We start from the raw sequence: 14,917 nt of genomic DNA, 5'->3' as shown, positions 1-14,917 counted from the left end.
AAAAATATACCTCCTCCCCAGCCGAGACCACCCACATGGTAACTTATCCCCTCCATCAAATCCATCAATTACTGCAACCTCAAGAGGCTGATGAAACAACTTCAACAAAAACTCCCAGTTTTAGACTGTCATCCCAGTCCCCACATCGACTGGACAGGAGCTTGTCCCAAACCTCACCAACAGCAACAGCTTCGTGCATCAGGAGCACACACCACACCTCCCTCAAACTCGGGCTTGTGAACCACTGATTGGCAGGGCAACCGAACCAGTTAAAACATTCAATCCCTCCCATCCATTCATCCCCTTTCCCCAATCCAATCAATCATCCCATCTTATCCCCCCTCGTCTTCTTTCTTACAGCGAAAGAATCAAGAATTGAACACTCCAACCAAACCGGGATAAATCCTCTTTCCAGTAAGGCGCCCCTCGCCGCCAAGAAGGCTGAAATCTGCAACCACTTTAGATCCCTGTCCGCCCTACCACCCACCACCCTAACCCTGCCCCGCTAGTACACTATCCTTCATCACCTAACCCTGGCTTTTTCTTTTTCCCTCTTCAACAACCCTGGGCGGTTATCCAACCACCACCACGCAATCATCAGCCTCACAGAGAAGCAGCACATCATCTCACTGCTCTGTCGCATGAATTCCACAAGATGAAACTGCTACCTACCATCTTGCTCTCTTTTTATCATCCCGCGTGTGTGTGCGACAGTTCATCCGATGAGAAAAAACAACAAGAAATGATCCCAACCGTCAAGGTTCCCCGCAATGGTTTTTCCTGTATCCGAGCAGGGTTCCCTTGACAAGGGAAGCAAAAGAGAGAGAGGATGGGATGGGATGGGATGGGATGGGATGGATCGCATGAATTCACACCCGCTCAACCACATAATAATCGTGATGACCTGCGTGTGGTGATGAACCGCTTTATGCCGCTGTCGTTACCCATATTCTCCGATCTTGATCTCATTATGCCCACCCACTGGAAAAGCACATGTGAAATGTCAATCAACATCTAGACAGTAATAATCCTCGGTTCAGCGGTTATGCTGGCACGGGAATACCACCACCACCACCGCCGCCACCACAATATCCCACATCAAGGACTCACCAATCCTGGAAAAGCAACGTAGGATATCGCCAAGCAAAACAGAACAACACACATATGAAAAGTCAAGGCAAGAAAAAAAAAAAGATCAATTGCTATGCAACAACCACTTCCCCTCCCCGATTCCTCCTCTTCCCCCCCTTTCATCGATCACCCCTCCAACACCAAAATCCCAATGTGATAATCCTCCTCTTTTCCACCATCCATCCAAAAAAGGGGTATCTAAACTACGTTTCAAAAGGACACTTTCTCCATGCCCACCATCATATACTACCTTCTGCAAAAGAAAGAAGACAAAAAACTATCCTGATTAAAATATCAAAACGCTCAAAAAGCCAAAAAGAACAAGAAACGGATGAACCAGCCATACGAAACAAGGAGAGACAGGAAATCAAAAAAGCCAAAAAGAAAAAAAAAGGAGAAAAAACGAATAATGTGCAAAGAATTGAAGTTGCGGTCGTCCAAGAGTGGAGAGGGGATGTGAGAGAAAAAGACAGGAAGGATATTTTCTTGTGGTTGGCTGGTAGACAGTAGTTGATCCAAGAAGAAATTAAACCCTTTATAAAGGGAAAAAAGAGAGAGAAAAAACGGCATCCACTTCAACCATACGTCCTGAGAGAGAGTGTGTGAGAGAGAGAGAGAGAAAAATCATGCCATGCTCCATGCCTGTCTATAACCTTGCTCCAAGTAGTGAAATTGTACCCAAAAAAAGAAATGATTTCATCATCATCTGACAAAGAAATGAAATAATGATCTGATCAAATTTTGGTATCGAGGGTCATAACGGCATTCATAGCGATAGTGAGTAAGGAAACCTAGCGGCCAGTGACGTCTAGATCATGTTCGCAAAGCCGTCCATGGGAGCCATGGGAGGGATGGGGCTCATGATGGCTGTTCTGGGAGGCTGCGGAGGAGCTGACGTCGGGTGGAGCTGGAGGTGAGGTGGGAGGTGTCGATGGAAGTGACGGACCGGCGGAGGCTGCAGCTGGATGACTGGCTGCGGTGGAGGATGGCTCTGCTGATGCTGATTGTATTGTTGGTGCTGCTGCGACGGCATAGTATGCGGCTGCTGCCCCTGAGGCTGCTGCTGGTGCTGGGTAGGTGGCGGGGGAGGCGGACCATGTGACGGGTGTTGGCTTTGAATTGGGGTTGGTGTCTGTCTCTGGTCCAGAGCCTGTTCCAGAGCCTGTTGAGTCTGGTGCTGAGACTGCGACTGAAGGGGAGCGGGAGCAGGAGTGTTTGTCGTCGACACCTGTGGTGTCATTTGGGGCGTCAACGGATTGGTTGCCGGCTTTGCCATGTTGGTGGCCGCCAGAGCACGGGTATTGCTGCTCTCCCTTCTGCGCTTGGGTGCGTCCTTGATCTTTGGGTGCGTGTGGCACTTGTAGGCATGTCTAAACCAGGTCGTTCCCTTTTTCTTGCTGCTCACCAATGCAATCCATTCGTTGCAGCTGCCGCACAGTCCTTCCCAGACATCAGGGTTACCATCCATGCGCCTCGTGTCTTGAGGCTCCTGGAATGGGCTACCCGTTGCGGCACTGATGCCATGAGTAAAGCTCTTGTCGTACCAGAAAGCAGAGTTCTTCAGGACAAGCCATCTTCCAGGCTTACAAATGCCGCACCATCCTTCCCGCTTGTTACCATGTCCGCGAACCCATCTTGGAGTGTACAAGTCACCCTCAAACCTCAGCTCTTGCTCGTGGGGGATCAAGTCTGGGTCGGATGGGTTCATATCTTCGGGCGGTGGAGGAATCTGCTCCTCCTGAAGAGACGCATACAGATCAGGGGGGTCAGAAAGGTCAGCGTAGTGGCTGTGGAGAGAGTGGGGGTCGGCATTGCTTTGAAGCATGCGGAATAGTCCATGTGAGAGCAGGGGGGGCGCGTTCTCAAACTGATGAGGATGGTGGTGATGCGTGTCATGATGGAAGACATGAGACGGAAGTTGCGTGGGCAAAAGCATGCTGTTTCTCTGGAATGCCGGCGCATTGCTCATCAGATAGGGGTGCTGCTGCGCTGCCTGGAGGTTGCCGTAGTTCAAGGGGAGGGGGCCGTGTCCGATAGTAGGTGACGAGTGGCGAGACGACATCCGATTGTGCTGGTTGAAAACGTCATGAGGGTGATACACAAAGGGGGAAGGTCTCCGATTCGCCGTCCCGTATGAACCAGTCGACCACCTCTTGTTCCTGGCGCTTTCCACCGAGTAAGGGGCCGCGCGAACTCCAGGTCGTGGAGAAGGCGATGCGCGCCCTCTGCTTTGGGTTCTTACCAACTCTGACCGGCTCTGAGGTGTCATGCGTGGGGAAGCGACAGGAGACAGTTGCGTAGATGAAATCATCGAGTTTCGGTTGGACGGCGGCGGGTACTCAGACGAGAAGGAAGGCGCTTCGGAGAGGGTCGTGGAGAAATCCTCGTAGGGAGGCATTTCTGACATGCCGCCCGACGTGGACACGGTAAAAGACGACCCAGACATTCTGCGAGGGTTCAACCCATGCTCAAAGTTGTTCGAGTCGCCTTCCACCTGTTGACCAGGATACCTGAGGTCAATAATGGGATTCGCCTCGTCAGTGGTGTAAGCCTGCCCAATGTTCATCTCGGGCTCCAACCCATGAATCTCGAAATGGTCATCGCAAGGCTTTTGCGGCCACGAATCTGAGGGGATGGTTAGCCCCTCGAAGCCGCCATAGCCTCCTCTGCTAAAACACTCACTGCTCTCCAATGTAGTCGCCGGATAGAAGTCCTGGTGCATGGAGATAGGTCTCGACGACATGCCATCGCTAGGTGTCTGCTGCATTTGCAAAGATGACGAGTCCCAAGCTGGCAGACCCTCGTACGGCTCCGCCACGCAGTACGAGAAGCCTTCATGAATAGTCGCAGGCCTGGGTCTCATTCCCTGGGATGTCGGTGTCGTCCACATTCCCTGCGGTGCCGTCATCGCGTCGGTCTTTGGAAGCACGGTGCCACCGTTCATGGTGACGACAGGTGTAGGATGGGGCGATGTGATCTCTCTGCCAAACTGGTTCTCGGGATTTTCGAAGTTGAACGCTGGTACTTGGATTTGCTGCCCTCTATAGCATACATGTAAGTTCCAGTGTCCCTGGTTTAGGGTAGAGTCAAGCAACGGGGATGGCGTACAATTGGGATGAATCCATAGCAAAACGGTTCTGATTTAGAAGATAGAAAAGTGTGTGGTTAATCTAAGATTTACCGGAAGCTGAGAGTAGCCAACCATCCAAAGGTCAGCATGAATGCTCGAGCGGAAGGAACCCTGGCAGTCGAGGGGGCCCCGCTTGTGTATCATGGGATATTCACAAGCCGTCCTTTGCAACTTACTAGGAACTATAACACGCTTAAGGGCCCGGTCCAGAGCATGAGATAGAGTCGGGTCAACCAAATGGAGAATGTAGGATAAGTAGCAGTTGTCGCGGCCGTTGGCGTCGGTGTTGGTGTATCGAATCAAGAGTGATATTCAGATTGGGGTTGTATCGGTAACGAAGGAGTGAATAGACTGGACGGTTGCTTTCGAGTTGGATCTCGGAGATAGCAGGTAAAGAATGTAAAGCCTCGCGTTGGGGCTGGGTGTGTGTCAAGATGATGAAAAGTAATACGAGACAAGGAGTGACTGATCGCGGTGTCGGGTGCTGGTTAAGGAGCGTGGTGAGTTGGGTGGAGAGGCAACTCGTCAAACCGTCGGTTCACACTGGCGTCCGTCCGGAGGCGGGAAAGAGAGCCAGCTCTTGGTATTATAGACCAGAGGCCGATATAAGGGGGTGCGGAAAATATCGTTAAAGGAGCGACTGAGAAGAGGGAAGAGAAGGAACCAGTGTGAACACTTTTGGGGGGTGGGACGACGCGGAAAGAGGGAAAAAGAAGGCCGGATGGCGGGGGCGTCGAAGGACCCTGGGGGTATATGAGAGAAAAAAAAAAGTACTCGTGAACCAAGAAGGCCTGCCCGAGGGGACGGTGGAGGGGGAGGGGCCTATAGCTCAGCACGGTCAAGCTCGGAACGTCGGTAGGAGCTAAGCCGGATTTTCCTGATACAAACCTGACCTGTGTCTGTGGATGTCGAGGACAGGTGGTGTGCGAGAATCTGCTTGGCCTGCCCCAGAGGACGACGAGCAAGGATCATGAGGGGCAGGGTGGGCAGCGATGGACAGGGGGGGTCGGGCAGGGTTACATCTGTTCATCGATGACGGAACATAAGGAGGCGTGGGTGAGGATGAGGGAAGGATGGGTTGAACCAGGGATTGGGTTCAGAACATTCCTTGCTCCATTGGGAAAGAAGGGGAACCTGGACAAAACACCGAAGCCACCAGATGCGAACTGGGGCCTGGGCAGCGAGGATATGAAGCCAGGAGACAACGGCCGGCAGAAGAAGGCCGGGAAGGGAATATCGAGACGAGCAGCCGGACGTTGGTTAACAGAATGAGCGTAGTCTGTTCCTAGAGGAGACAGATGATGGAGGGGTGATATCCACTTGGACAAGACAAAGGGGGTGACAGGGCACGCAAGGCTATTCCAGCCTGGGACTCGGCCCTGTGGAGGCTGAGGCTGGACAGGGCCATGGGGAAGATGCCGAGGAGGTGGCTTGTCTCAGCACCATGCCCCGAGAGCGAGCGTTGAGGTGGCAACGTCGAGATATCCCGTCGGTCGAGAGAATGGAGTTGTTGGGGGTCGAAATCAAAAAGGAAAATAGAATCAAGAGAAAACAACGAATGGCAGGGTGTGGTCTTGGGTGACATCTTGGTCAGACCCCATCGCGCACCCGCTGTCGAGGCCAAACAGTGCGGGAGCAGCTCACGGACCGAGGGCTGACCATCTCACGATGATTGTTTGACAGGCAACCTGGCACAGCAAGTTGCGATTCTGCACCGAAAATCCGGTGTGGGCTACTCGCAATGAGAGTTGCAGTAGCCGCTGTGAGCGTGAGAGGAAACCGATTCGCAACCTGGCCCAGGATCCCCAGTGGAGATCATGGCAGAGCATGTTTGGCAAGACCACATCGAGCAACGGGCGCCGTTTTGGCATCGGCGATCCGGATCTCAAGTTTCTGACTTTTTCTGGGGGGGTTCTCTCCTGTCTTTGCCTGGTGCGTAGATCGAGACCCGGCCGCGTGTCCGTGAGGTGGCCTCGAGGCGGCGCACCACACCGGACGACATACCGGCTGACTGTTGGTACCCCAAAGAACTGTGTCTGTCGTGCCAGATAATGGTTGTGGTGTAATAACAAGGCGTGTGATCCTGTTGGTCAACAAGTCGAAGGCTCCCAGTCTTCTAGATGCCGCTGGCAGACATCAGTCAACTACATGTTCCATCCCCGACATCTGATAACCAGACCTGCGGGCGTGAGTGGCCGGCGTGATGGGTCGGGGGACGGCAGTCAGTCGCAAGCACGGCCAGTTCGACCGTGCACAGAGATGGAATCTGGAGAAAAGTTTCTTCATTGGCAGGCCCAGGCCATGGGTGAGGGTATTTCCAGCTGTTGGCAAACAACCTGGAAATCAGCGATTCGACAACGGGCAGAGGCGAATGCGAGGGTTTGGGCAGTTTTGATGAAGCTGGTAGCGAATCTGCAAGTGCTCTCGATGTTTTGGATCCGTCGAGAAACATCCGTTTAGCCTCAGTGGTAGGTTGGGATATCGCAGTGTTGAGTGATGGTCAAGACATGTCGTTGGAAGAGACGCGACTGGACGCCCTCGAGCACGGGGCAACAGGTTTGAGGTTGGCGTTGCAGTGGGTCCAACCCGCGTCCTGATTCGCTGCTGAGGGTAATCGACATCGGGGATCCTTGTCTAAGCAGGGGCCTCTAGCTGTCTCAGATCTGTCGCAGACATCGACCCATGTCACGCTATGAGTCCTGAGTCGATTGAAGTCTCCGCCTTGTTGTTCGAATTCGTTCAACGGTCATCAACGACTTCTTTCTTTCTTCTTTCTTTCTGATGAGATCCGCCCAGATCGTTATCCTCCGAATGTTGCGTGACTGGGGACCCGTTGCCGAGTCCCGCGCTCCGTAATTCCACCCTCCAACCACGCCAACCCCGCAACTCGCGCCAGTTCGGCTTTGTCGCCCTCATCAAACTATTTCGGTTCGGCAGCCTCCCGTCTTTGCATCGCATGGTCGATATTAATTATAGAAAGGTCTGTGGACTGCAGATGACAGATACCTCCACAGCCACCTCCAGACACGTCTCCCCCCTCTGCCCGCCCAGTGTTTGACAGTGTATGGAGTAAGAAAGGTGATACGAAGGATGGCTGATCGAGTGGATCTCGAACCATAAAACTTCTCCTGGTGTGTTTCTCTGTCGTCACTTCAGTTGCCCGTTCCCGAACAAGATCTACTTGGCCTTGTTTGGAACTCATGGCATTTTCCTTCTTTCTCGTCCTCCATGGAGTATTCTCATCAGCGGTAGCGGTTATTCTCTTGCTGCAGTGCTCCTTCATACCCCGAGGCAACCATTTTGTTTCCCCCAATCCAGCCTGCAGACCCAGTCTTCCCATCTTTTGTTCGAAACTAACCGACTTTGCCACGCCGCTCGGCCGCTCGTTGTTCATGCTGTCCATCTTGCCCGTCTCTTGGGAGCTGATCTCTGATTGCCTGGGCTCTGCCCTCCACGTCCGCGGTGGCGTCTTCGTCTCTTAGGATCCTGTCTTAAGGCTCGAATGGTCAAGGGTGGCCTGGCGTGATATTCATAGTAATAATCATTTTGGCTTATAGGGCTGTCTGTAGCACATACACACAGACGAGATGGTCCCTATTACTAACGTCGTCCGACCAAGCTTTGGCCCACTAGCTGGACCACAACCGGCAGTCATTCTAGCAAGGGACGAATACATCGGCCTTGTGCGGGGAAGAAAGGCCAGGCCAGAGCTGTGCCTCTCTTTGCCCCCCTCTTCCTTGTGCCTGACAGGCGGTCCCGTACCTGCGTCTTCCCCAATCTGCCCGTCTCACCTGTGGGACTGCTGGGCCGCCATGGATCAATTTACTCATGACACCTCGATCAGTGATTTCCAGAATAACCAATGTCACCATTCAAGAAGTCACTTTCCGGGGACCTTGTATCTCACGGACCACGGACGATGGATTCCGCCAACGTTTTTATCATACCCTGGCACCCGTCACCTTGTCAGGTTGAATCCCCGACGCTCAGACGCTAGTGTTTCTTCTACAGACCTTCGATGACATGTTCCACACAGGGATGCCCACCTCTACATCAAAGTTGCTATTCCGGCGAGTCCGCACTCTCGCTTTTTCTTGTCTCCATTAGCCATCCCACCTCGGGGTCCAGTCGGTAGGTGAGCGCGGTATGTACTCTACACGCACATAAGTGGGTGCCTTGGGGGCTGCTTACTTGACAACTTTTGCATAACAAAGTCATCCCGTTTGGGAAATTATTTCGCCTTTCAACCGTCCGTCCGCGGCCCATAACTCGGCTCTTATGGAGATCACTTCACCAATGACGATGTGATCCTCCCGTCAGAAGACCAGACACGAAAGAGGCCGCCTGCTGTCTCTGCCCTTTTTGTTCTCAGAACATACACGTATCTGATGTCGTGGGATTACGTGGACGAACCTTACAGGCGTGGGGTCTTCTCTTCTGCCACACCTATACGAGCAGGGCGTACACCTCATCTGAAATAGGAAGGCCATAACAGCCTCGATCGGCAAGTAAGCGAGTTCAAGGAAGGGTATGTAGGGCAAAGCAAGGCACCCCATAGATATCGGACCAAGCCGTCGGTGCCGAGGGCCTGTGTAGATGGAGCGAGAGATGATCCAAGGTTCTCTACTGCCGGACATGGTCCGCTCCGTTCTTCATCACATGGTTCGACCAGTTGCCAGGTCAAGTCGTCCTATGTCTGATGTGGACGGTTTTCCGTCCCGTTCAGTTGGTCAGGGCCGTCAGTTCCGTTCGGTTCTCATTCAGACGAGCACCAGCCCAACGAGGACTCTAGGGATGAGACAACACAAACGTAAGAATTGGATATGAGGGGTATATGTTATATTTCCTATCACAACACAGCGGATACAGTCTACCCTCCGCCCAAAATCATGATCTGTCCTGAACTTACCAACTCAAATGAGCTTGGAAGGAAAACCGGGACGACAATCCGGTGTGTCATCTCATCCTCATTCTCGCCTCATTGAGAGGATCTGTCTAGAGGAATAACCGACAGTCCTCTCTCCAACACAGCCTCAACTCACAGACATCAACCAAATTTTCCTAGCATGTAGGATTTGTTTGCGATTTTCATCACCAGTTCAAAAATGCAACTCAAAATCATCCCATCATTCATTCACGACCAGATATTCCCCCCCTACGCATACTTGTACAATTTGTCTGCCCAATATGGCAAAGGTATATTCAAATGGATTCAACACAACCCTTGATCATCGTAAGGTAAGAGACCCAAATCCACGGGCGCCCTCACCTCGTCCCAACCCCAGACGCATACGTATTCCACCCAGCATCTTCCAATGCCTCGTCGTACACCAACAACCGCGCCGCAAAAGCTTGTACCAAATGGACTCACACTCTCTACCGTCTACCTTACAAGCTGGCATCACCTCCCCGCCCTACACCTTGTCTATACATACACACACTTCCTTCCACAACTGATCCACGTTTCCCCCTGTCCAACTTGGCATAGATCATCCTACATGTCAAAAAAACTAGGTCCCCCCAGATCAAAAGTATAATTTGTTTCCATTCCATTCCTATTCATATCGACCACGTGTTGTCCACCTAGGTACCGAAGTAAGCTCACCGAATCGCGGGAACATGGTAAGGATAAGGCCGGAAAATGTGGGAATATGAGACAGGCGGGAGGATCCTCTTGTGTTACCTCCCAGTGAGGACAGACATTAGAAGCTGAGAGGTATTCCTTCAAAACCCACATAGCTGTAGTGTCGCACCGAATTTGACCGGACCGGAGTTAACGATGTAGAAAATGGTCGGTAATAGACAGGTGAGCTTGTCTTTTAGTGGTGGTAACGTCAACAAAAGAGAAGAAAGGGCCAGGAGGTTTTCTCGAAAGACCGACACACTGCCAAAAGAACTTATTGAGAGGTTTACTTAAGTTATACAGATCACTGATTGTAAAATCGTGCAAGGTAAATAGATAGGTAAACTTAAAAAAATTAAAACCAATTCTCATGCTCCAACACCAAACCACAAAAAGCCGAGCTACACAAGCCGTGGCTGTCATTGCAATCACCATAAGAAGACGCGTCACATATTACAGAACAAAACTTTAACCAGCACAGCATCATCTCATTGGACCCCATAACACCTCCTTCTCTAAACTCATCAACCCGTTGCCCCCTTCCTTATTTACTCTAACCCATCCCCCCCAGCACACCCCACCCTAGCTCTCAGCTCCACCATATCACTTCTCCCCATTAATCCTCCTCCAAACCTCCCTCTCCGCCTCACTCAGCTTCTCTCCCGCAGCTTTAGCATACCCCATCACACTCCCCAACACACCATGCTCCTCATTTCCCTCCCCTCCCCCAGGCCGATACCCCGAATCCGTCCTCTGTTGATACCCCTGCCCACCACCAGTCTCGTAAGGGCTGGGGCCGGGCAACACCGCTGCTCCTGTCGTTGTAGCAGATGTAAAAGCTGTCGAGGTTCCTCGCTGATTGTATGGCAGTTCTGGAGAGGGGATTGAGGACTGGGGAGGGGGTGGGTATGTTGGTGCTGCGGTAGTGGCTGGGGCGGCTGCTGGTTGAGGGGGAGCAGGACCGGTGGAGGAGGCTGGGAAGGAGGTTGGTTGAGGAAGATGGGGAACGGCGCCTGGTTGGGGTGGTGGTGGGCCGTTATTGGGAGCAGCTGAAGAGGGGAGAGAGGTTGTTTTCGTTGGTGTTGGCTGATCATTGTTTGGGGGGGTGGTTTGGGGGGTTATGCCTGAGGCTTTGGCGGGGTTGATGGGGGAGTTGGTGTGGAGGGGAATGGGGGGCATGGTTGCTGTTGTTTGAAAGTGAGAGTGGATGATGATGAGATTGGGTGAATTGGAGAGTGAAGTGTTGGAATCAAAAGGTCTTTGAAGTTGTACTCGAGGTTGCAGGTAACTGTTGAAAAAGGTTGAGGTGTTCATCTCTTGAGGCCGCGTCTGGCAATGCATGTAAGTGGCGACGTCATAGGGCTGGCGGACAGGTGAAGGCAGCTGGCAAACGTTGTTGGTTGTTGGCTGGGTTGACTCATGGAACGTTCTGTACTTGGGATGAATCTGGGTGAAACTGATGACAGCTTCGGATTAAAAAATTTAGTTATTTTATGAATGTTATTCACTGTGTCACTTCAGCTTGCTGTGAGGATCTGGTGGTCGTCGTCCAATGTAAGTCGTCGACAAAATCATTAATGTCCCCATCAGGAAGGCGGTGAGCATGCTCAAGCCGCCATCCCCAGATTCGGCTAGCGTAGAGGTACAACCATCAGCATCCCCAACGGCGCGCTGTGAAGCTCGCAAACCAATGGCGGCCAAATTCCAGCAGCAGCCAGCTTGAGGCGGCACAAAATAGAAAAGAGCAACTCCAACGTCTTGCCCACAAACAGGAGCGCACATGGATGAAAATTTGGACCTGAATAGCCTCGACCAGCCGCCACAATATCTCCCCGCGCATATCGGCTTCTACTTGCTCCGTCAACCGTCTCCAGGTACCTCCCGAGACGAGAAGCGCGTTCGGAATTAATACCCTGCTTCCACCGTGTCCAAGCAACGCCTCCGACCGAACGAGTGATCTTAAAGTTTTGATTCCAACGCTCGACCTGCCAACAACAGCTTCGATAGATCCAACAGCAAATATCAGCGGAAGATAAATCAACAGCAACACCAGATACCCCAGCCAAGATGGTCGGCAAAGTCAGCGAGCGTGTCCTCGCCAGGGAGGGTAAGCACCGGTCGATACATGAAAGACGGGCAGAACCGCCAATTGCTCACCACCTTCACCAGGACTCGAGCGCACCGACAATGGCATGAAGCAAACGAGCTGGCCCGACGTGCCACCAATTAATCAGAAGAATTACTACACGTAAGGAATAGCCAGTGTACTGGACAACCGGGCGCATCAAGTTGCTGACACGGGCTGGGCAGGGATTACATGAAGCGCGATGACCAGATCTTGTCGCTGAGGCTTCAAGCAGAGGCGAACCGAGACCGACTGGTACAAAACGCCAAAGACCGCGATCGCGCACTCAACAACACCAATGGCGACGTTACGCTTCCCGTCGACGACCTCCAGGGCGAGGATGGTGGTCCTTCGTCGTCTTATATGGACCCGTCAAAGATTATCGTGATACACCCGGGAAGTCAAAACTTGCGACTCGGCTTTGCGAGCGATGCCCTCCCCAAGACCATTCCCATGGTACTTGCGACCAAGTACCCGCAAACCGAGTCTGAGATGTACGAGGCGCTACCGCGACGCAAGTTTGAGGAGCGGGGCATGGATCAACAGCACGGCGAGGAATGGTCAAAGAAGTACCAGAAGGCGTGCAACGACCTGAAGGTGGACATGCGCCAAAACAAGCGGAAGGTGCTGCCTAATTCCAAGGACCTTGTTGTCAACTTCAACAGAAGAACAGAACCAGAGATCATCTCGCAGCACAATGACCCACTCCAAGTCGAATGGACCGATGTCAGCACGCTGGAGGATGGTGGTTCAGAATCTGCAGTATTCATTGGCCACCAAGCCCAGCGCGTGCCAGACGATTCAAATCCCAAGTTCAAGCTGTGGAGGCCGATTCAGAATGGCTGGTTGAACGAGAACGAGTACCCTACTCAGGCACATCTTTTCAACGACCTTGAGACATTACTAGACCGAGCCTTTCGGTGGGAACTGGGATTGAAGAAGAGCACAGAGTGGAAGCAGTATAGCTGTGTCATCATTATCCCAGATCTTTACGACAAGAAGTATGTCGAACAACTTCTACATCTTTGCATCGAATGGTTCGAGTTTAGCAGGGTTGCGTTCATTCAGGAGAGCATGGCCGCGACCTTCGGTGCCGGTTACACTCAGGCTTGTGTGGTGGACTGCGGTGCGCAAAAGACCTCCATCGCTTGCGTGGAAGACGGTCTCTGTATCGAAGACTCGCGCATCAACCTCAAGTTTGGCGGCTGGGATGTCACAGAGACTTTCATTAAGATGATGCTCTATGATAATTTCCCATATCAAGAGATCAACCTCCGTAGGAGATATGATTTCCTGCTGGCCGAGGAACTCAAGATCAAGTATTGCACTTTGTCGCAAGCCAACATCTCGGTCCAAAACTACGACTTCCACCTCCGCGCTCCGAACCAGCCGACGCGGAAGTACATGTTCAAGTGCTACGATGAGGTTATTCTCGCCCCTATGGGTTTCTACGATCCATCGATATTCGACAACAGCCACAAACTGGACAAGAGGCGACATCTGATCGACCGGTCCTACAACGCTTATGATGTCGACATGCCTGACGATCCTACCTCTGCCGCCCAGCTCGCCATCCTGGCACATATCCAACCCTCCGTCACCCAAACCACCATCCCGGCATCTTCCTTCACCGGCGCCCCTGGCGAGATGGGTATGGCAACCCCAAGTAAGGAAAGGTCCAACCCGTTCAACTTCCTCGGCCACAACAACAATGCCAGCGCGACCCCAGGCACATCCAAAGCCCCCTCCCCAGCCCCGGACGCTGGTGTCTCAACCCCCGTCCCCGCCCCTTACATGTTCGGCGCATCCTCCCGTGATCTCAACGGCTCCCCCGCCCCCTCCGCCCGCAACGGCGGCACCCCCGCACCAAACGGCTCCTTCCTCTTACCAACAACCTCCTTCGACAACAACCCAACCTCAAACCAACCCCTCCAGCGAACAGCCAAAGATCTCGCCACAGAGCGGGACTCTGTCCTCCCCGTCGCCCCCCTCGACATCGCAATCATGACATCAATCCAAAACGCGGCCAAGGGGGACGAGAAAAAGGTGAGAGAGTTGCTAGGGAGCATCATGGTTGTCGGCGGGGGTGCCAAGATTCCGCATTTTGCCCCGTTCTTGGAGGAGAGGTTGAGGGCGAGGAGGCCGGATCTGCAGGACAAGATTTTGGTGAGCAGGAGCGCGAGGGAGATGGACGAGCAGGTTGTTGTTTGGAAGGGGGCGAGCGTGTTTGCCAAGCTGGCGACGAATGATAGTTGGATTACGGGGGGAGAGCATAAGGTGCTGGGGAGTAGGTGTGTTTATCATAAGGTGCTTTGGCAGTATTAGGGGATATCGGACAAGGAGTTTTTAGGGTTAAAAATTGGGGAGGTATTAACATGGGATTTTTATTATAGTTTGATGAGAGGAGCGGTAGGGAAGTGCTATTTGATGATGATGATGATGATTTGAATGGTAGTTGATGGCGATATTCTGTTTGCTGCGTTTTGTCGTGAGGCTGGTTGCTTGCTACCGTGATGAGCCAGAAATATTCACACCCAGGCTATAGCTAAGACTTTCAACATCTCGGCGTATTGTGTACCAGACCTAACCGATCAATATACTCCAAACTTACACAACCTCCTCACACAACCTCCTCACAAAGACCATCATGATCACGAGATGCCAGACGCACAAAAGCTCACCGATTCCTACGAACTCCCCTGACAATGAACCACAAATTCCTCCTCTCCCTCTCTCCTCTCCTCTCCTCTCCTCTCCTCTCCTCTCCTCTCCTCTCCTCTCCTCTCCTCTCCTCTCCTCCTCTCCTCTCCTCTCTCCTCTCCTCTCCATCCACATCTTCCAAACAACACCAAGGGATGACGTTCTCGTTCCACCAGACCCGCTGCTGATAATGACCTTGACTCGAGGG

At 52.5% G+C, this 14,917-nt stretch overlaps 3 protein-coding genes across 3 annotated transcripts; 1 reads left to right on the top strand and 2 right to left on the bottom strand.

Moving 5' to 3' along the window:
• Positions 1–1,182: 1,182 nt before the first annotated feature.
• Positions 1,183–6,768, bottom strand: QC764_709000 (uncharacterized protein). Its single transcript, XM_062950516.1, has 4 exons — positions 4,438–6,768; positions 4,240–4,318; positions 3,814–4,172; positions 1,183–3,756 (listed from the first exon to the last, which is right to left on the bottom strand). The coding sequence occupies exons 2-4, from the start codon at positions 4,254–4,256 to the stop codon at positions 1,940–1,942; spliced, it is 2,193 nt and encodes a 730-aa protein (XP_062796540.1). The 5' UTR covers positions 4,257–4,318; positions 4,438–6,768; the 3' UTR covers positions 1,183–1,939.
• A 3,719-nt stretch (positions 6,769–10,487) lies between these two features.
• On the bottom strand, positions 10,488–11,225 carry QC764_708990 (uncharacterized protein; the record flags this gene model as incomplete). Its single annotated transcript, XM_062950515.1, has 1 exon — positions 10,488–11,225. The coding sequence occupies one exon, from the start codon at positions 11,223–11,225 to the stop codon at positions 10,488–10,490; it is 738 nt and encodes a 245-aa protein (XP_062796539.1).
• A 130-nt stretch (positions 11,226–11,355) lies between these two features.
• ARP8 (Actin-like protein arp8) lies at positions 11,356–14,334 on the top strand (the record flags this gene model as incomplete). The annotated part of the gene is made up of 3 exons (XM_062950514.1): positions 11,356–11,991; positions 12,054–12,132; positions 12,195–14,334. Exons 1-3 carry the CDS (start codon positions 11,952–11,954, stop codon positions 14,332–14,334), a joined length of 2,259 nt encoding a protein of 752 aa, XP_062796538.1. The 5' UTR covers positions 11,356–11,951.
• Positions 14,335–14,917: the final 583 nt, after the last annotated feature.

Source organism: Podospora pseudoanserina (assembly GCF_035222485.1).
Source record: "Podospora pseudoanserina strain CBS 124.78 chromosome 7 map unlocalized CBS124.78p_7, whole genome shotgun sequence".
NCBI lineage: Eukaryota > Fungi > Ascomycota > Sordariomycetes > Sordariales > Podosporaceae > Podospora > Podospora pseudoanserina.
This window is presented reverse-complemented; position numbering and strand designations above follow the sequence as displayed.